This window comes from Sminthopsis crassicaudata, chromosome 1, assembly GCF_048593235.1.
Source record: "Sminthopsis crassicaudata isolate SCR6 chromosome 1, ASM4859323v1, whole genome shotgun sequence".
Classification (NCBI taxonomy): Eukaryota; Metazoa; Chordata; class Mammalia; order Dasyuromorphia; family Dasyuridae; genus Sminthopsis; species Sminthopsis crassicaudata.
In genome coordinates, this window is record NC_133617.1 from 279,403,603 (window position 1) to 279,418,294 (window position 14,692).

General features: G+C 33.0%; 1 protein-coding gene across 10 annotated transcripts in view; it reads right to left on the reverse strand.

The window, feature by feature from the left end:
- Positions 1-14,692, reverse strand: part of EYA1 (EYA transcriptional coactivator and phosphatase 1) — a 151,836-nt gene that overhangs the window by 13,636 nt on the left and 123,508 nt on the right. For all 10 annotated transcript variants that reach the window (XM_074278865.1, XM_074278864.1, XM_074278861.1 and 7 more), the window contains 5 exons: positions 8,052-8,110; positions 7,779-7,939; positions 6,827-6,941; positions 6,550-6,671; positions 3,143-3,243 (listed from right to left, as the gene is read on the reverse strand). In XM_074278865.1, the coding sequence (XP_074134966.1) occupies positions 3,143-3,243; positions 6,550-6,671; positions 6,827-6,941; positions 7,779-7,939; positions 8,052-8,110 (558 nt within the window). The remainder of the gene's footprint in view (positions 1-3,142; positions 3,244-6,549; positions 6,672-6,826; positions 6,942-7,778; positions 7,940-8,051; positions 8,111-14,692) is intronic.

Consider the following 14,692-nt stretch of genomic DNA (forward strand, 5'->3'; position numbering starts at 1 on the left):
TGTTTGGAAAGAAACTAAATAATGTTAACTGTTATTGAACAAAACTAAATTCCTATAAATGACTGAGAAAGGCTGCAAAGAAGACAGGAGCTAAATTTCCTCTCTTCTTTCAGGTCAAGCTTCATCATTAAAGTTTGTTGAATTTTGTTAAATAGAGATGAGTTTGTTCTCTCAAATGAATAGTTGATTAGTTTTACTGGATTACTTTTCCACCCTTGTCTTTGAAGAGGAAGGGGAAGAGGAAGTGATATATTTGGGAATGAAGGTAATATAACAGCAAAAGATCAGTAACACTGGGAAAAAATTAACAAACATTACATGCAAAGTATTGCATGATTAATTAGCAAAAATGAATATATCCCACAAAGTATAGTTTATATATATATATATATATGCATATATATATATATTACTTAAACACACATATTTAAATGTATACATATATGTATACACATTTAAGTTACAGAAAAACTTTGTCTTAGAAAGTCTCTGTAAAAGAAAATTCACTAACTATATTCTTGATTTGGTCAAACAGAATTTACTGATTTTTCTTGGCATTGTAAATGGCTGGCTTCAGACTCATCACATTGGCCACAACAAGGGGAAAAACATAATCTTGGTATCTTTAATAGAGATTATCCTGGATTTTTCCTTTCCAGAGAATGCCAGAGTAAAACATACCAGCCTCTGAGGCAAACTCACGTCTTGGCAAGTGACCACTTTGGCAAACACTGACTATATTTCAATCCTGGCTTTCTTTCCTGAAATACAGGCCAGTAATAGGCTCCATGAAGACACTCCAGGAGGTCTAATGTAGCTGAATTGTCACTATCTCGAGGGTCTGCCAAGAAGATGAAATGGATCTGGACTACATTCAGGAGTTACTGTCGGCTCATTAGGAAGCAATGGTTTTGGAGGATTCTAATACAATCTGGGAAATCTCATGATTCACTATACTGCGTTCAACTCTGATAGAACAAGCAGCTGGGTTTCCCTAGAGTGTCATCGCACAATGAGGAAACTGAGACATTTAGTCTATAATTACAATACTTAAATTACTGAACATTACAGAATCTAATCTATAATTTACTTTGGCAACTAGCTTCCTTTGTAAATCTGTGATCATCCCCTAGATTCTAAGATCATTCTTGCAAATTCTTGATAGAGTTGGATCTTCTTGGACTAAGCTTGGAATAGTATTTGCTAATGAGAAGGCAAAGTAAGGAACTTGACCTTTCTCAGCATTTAAATCTAGTTGGTACAGGGAAGATTCTAGGAATTACAGTTTGGTACAGCCAAATTTCAAACAGATCTGAAATCATCTCAGATGCCAGGATTGAAATTATACCCATATATGAACAGCACCATGTAAAGGTGTCATTTTGTTCAGTTGTTTTCAGTTGTGTCTAACTTTTTGTGATCTCATTTGGGGTTTTCTTGAGTTAAAATCCAACTTCAGACACTTAACTAGCTCTGTGATTCTGGGCTAATCATTTAGACTTATTTGCTTCAGTTTCCTCATTTGTAAAATGGACTGGAAAGCACTTCAATATCTTTGCTAGGAAAATGCCAAATGGAATCACAAAGAATTGGACATGACTGAAATGGGAAACAACAAAACATAGCATATAATACATAAAATGTGGATTTCTATGGATTTAATTCACTTTTGCTCTGTGAAACATTATCTAAATTTTAATATAATTAATAATATGGTAGGAAAGAGTGAACAATTATCTAGATTAAAGATGGGAAAAAATGATATACACAAAGATTAAGAGAGTTGCTGCACATTGCTAAGTTAAACCTTTATAGACCAGGATCTGGAAGTAAAGTTAGAGCATATTTCTGTAATCAGACCCAGAACCAAAGTACTGTTGAGGTTTAGGAAGTTTCTTTCAGATTCAAGATATTCCAACTTTCCTTCTCCCTTGAAGTTAAAACAAAGCTTGACAAAGTAAATAAATATGTGTTTGTTTACAGATGGGAAAAAGTCTATCCTACTATCTTTAAAGGTACAAAGAAATAAAATAAAAGACTGTGGATGAATTACATTTATCTGCTTATATGAGAGTGAGGATCATATGAGAAGAGGACAAAATGCTTAAGAACATGGTTCTGTGAATATGCTCAGCTTTGTAGAGGACCAGTATTCTGGAAAAGGTGATACCACAAGATGGGGCACCTTAAGATGAGACAGAAGTTTTACTTGTAAAATGAGACTGTAATAATCCTTTATTGTTATTATTGCTTTTAAAAAAGATCTTCATGGGTTATATAAAAAATACATATTTACAAGAATTTTTAAATGTATAATTGCAAAAAGCAACAATGTTTCAAAATATACTAACATTTAAACACAATTGAAACCTTATCTAACACAATGGAAAATGGACAAATTTATTATAATTGCTTTTCTTGCAACAACAGAAAAAAATAATATGCTCATCATATTCCTTTTTAAAAAGGGTTACTAGGGGCAGCTAGATGGTGCAGTAGATAGATGGCCCTGAAGTGAGGAGGATCTGAGTTCAAATGTGATCTCAGACACTTAACACTTCCTAGTATGTGATTTTGGGCAAGTCACTTAATCCCAATTGCTTCAGGGAAAAAAAAAAAAAAAAAAAAAAAAAAAAAAAAAAAAAAGGTTGCTTTGTCCAGTGAACTATTTTTGTAAAAATGCTTTTGAAATAATCTGTTAGGGCAGAATAAACCAAGAAATCTTTTTCTTCTGCCTGCATTCTGAAAATTGCATCATTTTGTATTTTCTATTGAATACATTTAAGCTATTAATCCAGAGAAGGGAAATAATTGCTTGGTTGAATAGCTGCTATTATTAGACATATTTAACATATAAAGGTGAATTTCTCCCATGGGAGTATACTTTTTCCAAAAATATTTCAGTGTCCTTTAAGTCAAGACTTCTTAAACTTTTTCCACTTGTGATACCTTTTTGACCAAGAAATTTTTATGCAACCCCAGGTATATCTATATGTAAAAAGGTAAACAAATAAAATATTTATTGACAATAAATCATAATTTTGCAACCCCCACTTTCAGTTAAAGACCCCATATGGAGTCATAATCGAAAGCTTAAGAAACAGGATTTTAAAAGACCCACTTGCTTAAAAGAAAAAATTACCTTTTTTGCTCCTTGTTCTTCTTCCACACCATCCCCTATAACAACATATACAACTTTTCTTCCAAACCTTTGAATTATTCTCTCAAAACAACTTTCCTTTCCTAAAGAACAGAAATAAGTATGAAACAAACTTAATTTTCTTTTAAAGTCTGGGCAACAGAATGTTAATAATAAAATAAATGGTCACACAATGATGTTAAATCAATAAAAGGTGCCTCATATTTTGCTAATGCATATCATATACTTAAGGTTTAAAATTCAACCAGATTATGCCTAAATTAAAATTATATATGGAGAAATTTGTTATTTTAGGCCTCCAGAACAAAAAATTAATTCATTAATCAAATTGCCTGAAATTTTATATATTTCTCACTTTTTTTTCACATGTGTATAGAAATGACTCTGAAGGAAACATTTTCTCACTAGCAGGACCTGAATAGATATGAACTTGAGGGAACTGGGGAAATCAGACAAAAACCACTTTCTCTTGTTGCATGTGTGTGTGCATGCACATGTCTGTGCATGTGTGTCTACAGGATAATTCTAGGCTATATCTTGAGTCTTAAGATTTTTGTGTTGTGATACTTAGAGTAAAAGCAAGTTAAACCCCCTTTATAGGGAGCAAACACTCATACCCACATATATACAACCCTCCCAGAATATCTTTAATGCATAGATGTAAAAAAGCAATAATGTTTTGAACTACATTGACATTTAAAAATAAATTAAAATGAAGAAATGTAATTAGAATTACTTCTATTGTAGCAAAGAAAAAAATTTAGGAGGTTCTTTTAATCTAAAGTCTACCATTATTTTTAGGATATGCTCATCATATTCTTTTGAAAAAAAAAAGATTGTCATGTTTTTCATGAGATATGTGAGAATGCTTTTGAAATAATGTCAGAGCAAAATAGAGAAATAATGGGAGTTTTTGCTCTGAATGGAAAATCCCATACCTAGACAACCAGAGTTCAATAAAACACTTTCCTAAAAGAAAAAATAGGATCAAGGTAATTCTATACAGACTACCAGCTTATCTGTTCATTATCTTTCCTATGTTAGACCTTCGTTTAGACTACAGTGTCTGTCTGAGGCACTGTCTGCCTGCACTGCAGTTAATGCAAGCATTGTCTCTTCCTGGAAAAAAAACAAAACAAAACAAAACAAAAAAACAAAAAAAACTGGGTCTTTGAGTCCTCTGATGCAAATAGACCTGTTCTAGTGGACAATGGCATGGCTTATAAATAGGTTTCAAAATGTGAATGGCTGAGCTGTTCCTGCATTCATTTCAAATAAGTATCAGATATACAGAAGAACAAATTACCTGTTTGCTTAAACAAATGTCTGCTTTATATTTGTATTTTGCCTCAAAAAACACTCATTTGCATCTGACAGAATGGAATTGGTATGTATATATTCAAAGGACACAATTTCATTAATATGTCTTTAGAAAACTACTAAAATACTTCAAAAATTGATAAACAATGCCTGCTTTCTCTACATAAATAAAATATATGGAGGTCTTCTGTTTGCAGCTTGTATCTTCCTTCTTAGACAATATTTGAATATCATTGAAAACTGGTCTCCATTGCTGGTATCAAATATAAAATGTTTTAGTATTCAAAGCACTTTACAACTTGGTCCTTTCCTGCCTTTCCAGTGTTCTAATACTATTTTCCCCTTTATATAGTTTATAATCCTTGTACACTGCCCTATTTGCCATTGATAAAGTCTAAGACTCTAATTCTCAAATCTGTGCCTTTGTATTGGTGCTTCTTCATGCCTCAAATATTCTTTTTTTTTATTACTTCTGTCTTGTGGTTTCACAGGCTTCCTTCTAGATAATTCAAATTCTACTTCCTGTAGAGGGCTTTTTCCCATTCTCTCATACTATAGGTTCCTTACCCTTTTACATTCTATATATCTTGTTCATACAATAATTTACATGTTCTTTCTCCTTAGACTATCTTTATCTATATCTTTATATACACACATATACACATACAGACATACATACACAGGTCCTCCTTGGAAACAGGAATTCTATTTCTAATTTTCTTTGTGCTTAGCATAGTGCTCAGGACACAATAACAGTTTAACAAATGCTTGTTGAATAACCAAGTGGACTCAAAGATGACATTTGATAAAGTTGGAATGATGCAAAATGAGCTGGGTATGTTGATTTATTAAACAGTATTGTACTGACTTTAAAAAATAAACTCTTGAGGGCAGGAATTAATACATTAACAAAAATCGCTGGAATTTATCTCACCAAGATCAATACTGATAAATATACTGAGATTCTCAATGCAATAGTATATTCTTGCCAACTCCTCTCCTCATACTTCTCACCACATCTCCTCACAACTAGATTTTAGCAATAAACTAATTGTTTTCCTTGTTTTCACTCTTTCTCTATCCTAGATCATAGTAAATTGCTTCCACCATCATGCAACTTCCCTGCTAAAGAATCTGCAATGTTTTCTAAGGTAAGGGCTTATTACAATAAATACAAACTAATTTATTATGCTATTCTAACTCTACTATAATCTAAATTATCTGTCTTCAGGATATTCACACTAGTCATAAACACATATGTATCCTCACCATTCTCTAAATATGCCTTGTTTATATTCCTCCATGACTGCAGGCATATTGTCCCTCTTCTTCCTCCCCTCATATATAATTTCTTTTTTTCCCCTCTCCTCTCCATCCTTCAAAGTTTACTTCCCATTTTACTTCCCCTATGATCCCTTTTCACACTACTCTGGTCCAAACTCAGCTTTCCTCTTCTTAACTTTATAATCACTTACTATAAAAATCATATGTTTTAGAAATAGAGTTTCTCCCTAATTATCTCCAATTATTTTCAGATAAGTATATCTTTTCCCCCCAACTATATTGCATTCCTAAACCTTTTTAAAATATATTCCTTATAATTCCTAGGATGATGCAGGATATCAAATAAATACCTGTTGGATTGAATAGTATAAAAGAAGCCAGCATATTTTTAAACAAAAAATATTAGTGTAGCTATATTTTTGTTCTACATTAAGCCTTTACTGCAGGCTTGTTTTAGTTTATGAAAAAAGGGGTTTGCTCTTTACACACTAAAAGAAGAAAAAAGATATTATATTATCCAAAATAGATACTAAGTGAAGTGTAACAAATATGTATATACCATAATCAAATTCAGATATATGAAGGCTTATGAAAAACATACAGCTAACTACATGGATTATATGACTTTTATTTCCCTGAATTCTCAAGCCAATTTTGAAAATGAAACAAAATTGCTCAGATGATTCTTCTTTAACTAATTACATAGTCATCAGATAAAGGTTTCATTGACTGTCTTTCGTTATTAGCAGCCTGCAGCAGAAAAGTGGATGATAAAAATAGCTCACCTATTTTTGTCGCACTGTAAATATTTTCGATTGGAAACACAACTCCTAATCCATACAGCAGGACTTTTGCCAGGGCTGGAATAAGTTGAGTAGTTGTTACTAAAATATTCACACAGTTTGTCCTGTGAGAACCAGGGGAAAAAAATGTTGAAAATTAACTTCCCCAAATGAAACCCACCTGAAAGCAAACTATGGATAAACCATAGATATATTTATTTTGCTGTAAACACTCTTTCAATCATCCTGCCATAAATGCTCTCTATATGTGGTCACTTACCTAGAATGAATCAGTGTCAAGGCTTTCAGTGCAAGTGTTAACCAAGAATCTGTTAGAGCTTCAATTTCTGCCCTTAACTGGAGCCAAGCTTCTCTTTTGGCTGGACCAAGAAGACCTGTTGATTTAACAGGGGTAAACAGGTTGATGAATAAGCACCTACTATGTGCTAGGGATATGCTAAATTCTAAGATTACAAAAACAAAGATAAAACAGTCCTTTCTCCCTGGGAGCAAATATTTAGAGACAAAGGGTATTCCATTCTCTCATATGCCACCACCCACCACAATGACAACACCTTATTATGTAGCATGTTTATTATTATTTTTTTTACAAATTTCTTTGTTCATGTTACCTTACTTTAGTTTCACATTTTTTTTAGATTAGATGAGGAAACTGAGACTTGTGGAAATTTAGTGACTGATCTAAAGTCATGTTCCTCACAAATTATGGATCCTGGATCCAAAATCAAATTTTCTAACTTCAAGTCCAATGCTCTTTTTGGCAGTAAAAGACAAGGGACAAGATTTTTAAGATGGAATGATCACTGGAGAGAAAACAAACAAGTGCTGTTATAAGCAAATGATCTCTAAGAAGTGAAATCATTTTTGTTACATTGAAAATTGTAAGTATCTAATGTGCCTGATGGCAACTAAGATAAAGTGGGTAGAATGCTAGAGCTGAGTTAGGAAGACTCACATTCCTGAATTCAAATTTGGCCTTAGACACTTATTAGCAGTGTGACTCTGGTTAAGTCACTTAACTGTGTTTGCTTCAGTTTCCTCATCATCTGTAAAATTAGCTGGAAAGGGAAATGGGAAATTACTCCAGTATTTTTACCAAGAAAAATCTAAGTGGGATCATGAAAAGTTGGACATGACTAAAATACCTGAATAGCAACAACAATCTGTCTGAACAAAAGCATGATTATGTGATATTTACTGTGGCTACTTGCCTCCAACATTATTTTTGTAGGTATTATAGATCTCTTTTACTCGTCTATAGCGGAAGGCCAACTTTCTCATCCAGTCTACTCCTCCTCGAACACCAGTTGCTAAGCATAGATTAGCACTGGTTGCTGCAGCAGGAAAGCCATCTGTTCCAAAGTTATATGTGCTATTTTGAAGCAAGAAAAATCCAATGTTAACCAAGGAAAGACTTAATTTCTAATAATCTAAGCAAGTGAAAGACTAAATGAAGACTATTATTTAGATCTAAAGTCTCTTACCTTAGGTCTTGACCATTATCATCAGATGAGACATCATCTATATGAACTTGATCACATTCCTGAAGTGAAAAAATAATAAAAAAGTAACATAATAAAATAAACTACAATCAGGAAAAAAACTACCAAAATTTTATTAAAAATGAAAAATGCATCTTTCTCTTTCTTTCTCTTTCTCTTCTCTTCCCTTCCTTCCTTCTTTTTTTTTTTTTTTTTTTTTTTTTTTTTCTTTTAAGAACCACCAATTCTCCTCATTGGGGCATTTTCTACTGTGTCAATCAGTAGGTGGCAGTCTCATTAAATCACCATTTTTACCTACTTGCAAGAACTTTAATGTAAGAAATAAGCACTGTCATTAACAACTACTGTTATACGGTTTTCAGAAAACACATTTTTGTGTTTAGAAAGGAAAGTGGTTAAAAACAATTAGCATATGTGTTCCATAAACCTCAGGTACCTTAAGACATCACGCAGCTCAAAGCGAATTCAGTCAATGCCTGAGTATAACTGAAACCAGACATTTTGGTAAATGTAACATGCTAGAAAAATTAAACCTGATGCTAACCGCCAATGAAATTATGACCTCTGATTGCTGTTGAGCCACACACCAACACAGCCTGAGGCCAATGTTTCTGAGGAGTGCAGACAAAAAATCTGTTACTGGTTTGCCATTTATTTGAGAGTTGTGAGTTTTATTCTTTATGTGTGTGTCTTCAAATAAAAAAAGCATGAAAGACCGAGAAACATAAATAAAAGTAGTCAAGCTATGCTTTCTTCAGTAACTTATATGTGACTACTGCTACATACTAATATTAAGGTCATGAATTCATCATTATATTATGAACATCATATAATGCAAACAGCCTTATGCTGTTCAAAATGAGAAATTAAAAGTTCTGTACTGAACGTGCACCTGACTGAATATATACACAAAAAAGGCACACACATATGTTCACATGCAGAAATGTGACTATTCATCCAAGCTTCAACATTTGGCTTGCTTTGGTCTTTCAAATCTTTGTGCCACACTTCATAATTTGTTTCCAAATATGTGACGCATTAGAGGTTTTCATAACATGCGGTTCCATTCAATACTTCATATTTGATGGAGATAAGTTAGAAAAAAAAACCCAAACAACCATCTAAATCAACAATCATATGATCTACTAAACTTGATATTTAAACAGATTCCAGGGACCAAAGCTCTTGACAGGTCTCATGTATAGTTAATTCTATAAAATCCATTCTTTTCCTCCTGATAAAACAAAGATGACACATTTTAAGTACTAAAACACGGGAACTATGTATTTTTATGTTACTGGTTCCTTCTGAACAAATTTTTTTCGCTCTATGGATTTGTTAGGAAGGGAGGGGAGATAGAAATGTAAAGAAACTCAAACCAGCTGTTCCTTAACAGAATTAAAATCATAACCCCTGACCTCTGCTCTAAAACATCTATTTTCCAGCCAACCCTCTCTCAGCAAGCAGTGAGATCCAAGGAGGAAAAGACTTTGACCTTGTAACCTTCTCCTCCTCTCCTGAGGTCAACCACTTCAGATAAGAAAAAAGGAAAAGAGTTTATGTAGTTTCACCATATATTGGACTATGAATTTAACTTTTAAAAAAAACACAGATCATTATTTTAAGATTTATTTGGGAAACTTTTTAAAGCTATTTAAAAGTTGTTTTTTTTTTCTTTTTTTTTTTTTTTCAGGAAAGTAATGATAGCTATTTATCTTTTTTAGGCATTTAGTCTTTTTGATGGTGTAACAAAGTCAGAATAGTAAATTTTACTATTTACCCAACCTTAATCTTAGTCTTTAAATTGTTAGAAAATGATTGTTATATAAGAAAGAGAGCAATGTAAATGACAAGGAAACTCCTTTAAAAAAAAAAGGATAGAAAAGGGCATGAAACTGAAGAATCAGAACAGGAAAATACTTTAAGGAAAAAGTTTTAACAATTATCTTCCAATCTTAATTTTTAAAAATCATTAAATAAACATCTGCTTTTGGGCCTGAGAGGAAAAGAGCACTATGAACAGAACCTGTTTGGGGGGGTAGAAGATAGAGTGGCAGCAAGCTTTTCTTAACTTAAATTAACTGTAAATCTTTAGGGCTGACAGAAGTCAATTATCTTGTAACTGACTGTTAATGAGTCCATTGTTGCTATCATTCTTAAACATCCTGTGTTTGTTTTCTCCGGCTTTTTTTTTTTTTCAGGCCGAGGGAGCTATTAGAAGTAGAATTCAGTGGCCTAACTATAATTAAATGTCAGCAATGTTGAGCATCCAGTTATTGAATGCCTTTCACTACAATTTGATTAAAATGACATTTGAGTGGGGGAGATAAGGCAGTCTCTATTCTTTGTCAGAACTTTATTTTTTTTAAAGTCTCTGAACAAAAATAAAATATCAAAATTCAAGAAAAATAACTTTAGGAAAGATGAGCATATTAAGGGTTGCTTTTATAAAACATGCATCTTTGTGTAAAGAAAGAAACTACAGGTAATCCCTTTTATCTCAGTAATGGTATTTGAAAAAATTCAAATTTATATGGTTTTGGTATATTATCTATGTAAAAACTAATTTTATTTATTTTCTTGTGAAGTATGTGCCAACTCATACTTTGGTAATACACTATTCAAAACAAGAGGATATGATGGCTCATCCCAGCCATGTTTTAATGTTTTACTGGTATATTATCATTATTTTGGCATTCTACAGAAAACTCTCAATGCCCCTAGAGAATAGATTAACGTTAGGGAATGCTGAAAAAGAACAGTTTGGTTTTGCAAAGGTTTGCACATTCAGCAATTTCTTTCTGATTTATTTTGTATCTGAAATTCAATACTGAGCCCTTATGTTACAATTGCAGAATGTTTCTGGGGTAAAATTTAACTGGCTTCTTTTTTTTTTTTTTTTTTCTGGAGAGTAGACTGATTGTTTTAGTTTCTCAAATCTGCTTTTTTAAAACCAGAAAATTAGCTGGAAGGCAGGCTTAAGACATTCCAACAAAGCTCTAGGCCATATTAAGTATCAGAGGTACTGTGTATAAATATAAGAAATATACATATATATGTATATTTATACATATATAATATATACACACATATATAATAAATAATGAATGGTGGCTACATAAATACAGTTAACTGAAATGTTGTTATATAGGTTTCTTTTATAATGATATAATCAAAACAAAAATGGTAAAGAGCAGAAAGAAAAAGGAGGAAAAGAAATAACAAAAATTTTCATGGAGACAAATCAGCTTGTGTATGTAAAGAAAGGAGGAGAGAATTTAATTCAACATTTATTAAGCACTTTGTATATATGTGTCAATGTGCTACATATTTAAATAATGAATAGAAGTACAAAGACAAATAAGAAGAGGGACTCTTACAGTAAGGAGCTAATAATTTCAAAGCAAAGATAAGATAAATATGCTAAATTAAGAGCATCCTCATTCCCTGGCCTAACCTCAGAGACTATTCCCTCTCCAGGTGCCCAGATTTTCACCTTGATCATGACTGCTTTGAGGCCACTGGCAAGTGAGCTGCACTTTCCCACTGACAGCCTAACTTCTGGAAACACGGTGAAAGATATTTTTTGGTGGGAAGAGGGAGAGGTGGTAAAATGGGCAATTGGGATAGAGAACTACAACACTGAAATAAGTGGTGGGTCAAAAGAAAAAAAAAAATCAGTAGTATTTCACTCAAGTTACCTAATTCTTATTCACTGTACTCTTTTTGTCCACTCTTCCCTTCCTTATCCCTAATTTGCTAGTCTAGTTTTATACTAGGGGCATCAAAGCTAAGCCAGCATTCTGAGTATGGACAGCACCAGACTAAAATGTAATTGGGAAATATTTAAAATAATAAAAACATAATATAATATAAATAATATTAGTACAATAGTCTTAATGGTTTTCCAAGTTACTAAGGGGCAGGGAATCGTACTGCATGGTTCAGTGGCCCCCATTTCTATTTGACACCACTGATCAGTATTATAGCAAAACTAAACTACATGAATGACTTCACTTATCCAGGTGACTTGCCTTGGATTATCAATAGACTATTAATAAATATATTGACACAAGTATGTTAAATAAACATACATATAATAAATTTCTAATGAAAGGACAAGTTCATTATCCTATATGCATTGTTCAAATATCAGACTTCCATGGGAGAATAAAACTTTAATTTAAAAAATAGACATTGATGAAAGAAAGAAGGAGGATTATGACCTATTGCTAAAACAGTATAAAATGATCACATCAATTTGAAAATAAATTTCAGGATACCTTGTGACCATATTGGGATATTTGGGATAGCTGGGTTGTACTAGTTAAAATAGCAGATCTAAAGCTCATATATATCAGAGGCTCTAGTGGAAGCTTTATCATTTTTATGAAATGCTTCATTTTTTAAGGTCTAAACTGTTTAATTATTTTAAAATATTTCATACCTAATGATTATAGCATTTTATAGCTGGGTCTAAAGTAACCCATTAATAAAGTCTAGGAGAGAGGAATTTTTGGGGTAAGGGAAGAGTACTAGATAAAATGGATGCCAAAGATCATAACATGCTATTTGCTATAGACTGGTCGATATATCAGGCTAGTAAGCTGGGATTTGGATCTATACTGGGGGTGGAGCCTTTCTACTTCTTTAGTACTTTAGTACTTCTTATTCTAAGATTCACTCTGTGATGGGGCTACTCTGAGAAGACCAAGTTGACTCCAGAAATTGTGGGGAAGAAAATGTTTGAGCAATTCTCCAAATTCCACACCATTATGGGGGTAAAATTTACTCCAACAAGCCGAGACCTTATGAATATTTATTACCAAGTGAACTGAGAACTTGTGAAGGAAACTGCTAAGGAATATTTGAGACTGGTAGACATTCAGAGTCATCATGAACCTCCAGAAACTGTGGAATAATTCAAGGTTTAGAAGACCCATGTTGGGGACCTTGAAGAATACATATTCCAATAGACAACTGTGTTTTGATGTTCCAGAGAACTGCAAACAGTGCATAATTTCTCCCTGTGGTTCTCAGAATTTAGGGGCAAATAATGGTAAGGGCATAACAAACTCTCACTCAGCCTGCAGTGGCAGAACTAAGAAAAAGCTTTTTGGTACAGGGATGACAGTATCAATTCTCTATGTCAGAGTACTCTTGAAAAGGGGGTGAACCTTATTGAGCAAGGCTTCTTTCTTCATAGGAGATATCCAGAAGATATAGGGATAGAGAGGATCTCTGTTCTGAGCTATGATGAGGCAGGACCCTGAAAAGGTGAGAGGGAAATAACTTTCAGCATCTTGAGGCTACCGCTCCTTTAATTCCCCCAAAAAACAGAAGAGAAAATAGATATTGGAACCAAAGAATTTTCAAGAGATGGGGGGAAAAGTTCAGATGACCTTGCTAAGATGTGTCAAAGTTTCCATTCTTACTAATAATTTTGTAAGATGCATTTTTAAAAAATAACTGCAATCACTATTTTATTTAACCTGATTCTCACACACACAGTTGCACACATTCCAAATAGCAGTTTTGTGACAAAGCAAAATCGTGACTACCATTTTTTATGACTTTTAATCAGTCAATAATCATCTAAGTGAATACTATGTTCTAGTGATGCTGTGTCCTAGGATACAAAGAGACAGACAAGAAATAGGCTGCTCTTTAGAAGCTTATGTTCTATTGTTGAGGATAGGTTCCAATTTGTATCCAGATAAGTAAATGTAAAGTATATAAAATTAAATACAAAGTGATTTTCCATGGGGTATTAATCAGGAAAGTCCTCTTTTAAAATTTGGCACTTGATATAGGGCTTGAAGGGAATGTGGAGTTCCGAGTGGAGGGAATGATGAAAGAGAACATTTGTGACTATGGAAAAGTCACAAATGCTTCAAGAAAACAGGAAGTAGTTTAGATATGTTAAACTCTGTATGAATGTAGATGAAGTTCCCCATCTTTCATGAAAGGCATTACCAAATATTCCATTCAACATACTGAACTTCACCTCTAGTTTCAAAGTCCATGCCTAGAGGGACTTGGCACTCATATGGGGAAACAGACCTCCAGATTCCCACATTTCTCACCCATCTACTATATTGCTTGTAACACCATCAAGATTCATGCTTTTGCATAACTAGCATTTTCTTTTAAATACAAATGTTCCTGATAGATGATTATTGTAAAACATTAAGTAAATACTACCTTACAGCATAGTATGGACAACATCTCTGATTATTTTCTATCCTACCCAAGTGATAGAGTTTCAATGTGAAACCGTTATTTTCTCCAATTACATTTTTATCCAATTGCATTATTCTCTCCAATAATATAGACTGAAATATATCTACATCTATCTAGCTCAGGAAGTCCCTAATCTTAGAATCTTAAAGAAGCACAAGCATCTCTTCAGCAAAGCATGGAGAAAAAAAAAGGTTAGGTTGATATATAAATTTATGAAAGATTACATTTTTTAATTTGCTAGTTGTTGTCTTTCTCCTTTAAACTAACACACCATTGAGAACTTCTTTTTTATGACTTGTGTATATGCATGTTGTTCTCCTTCTACTAGATTGCAAGTTCTCTTCATAGTTATCTGTCTTACTAATCTTTGTATTACCCAT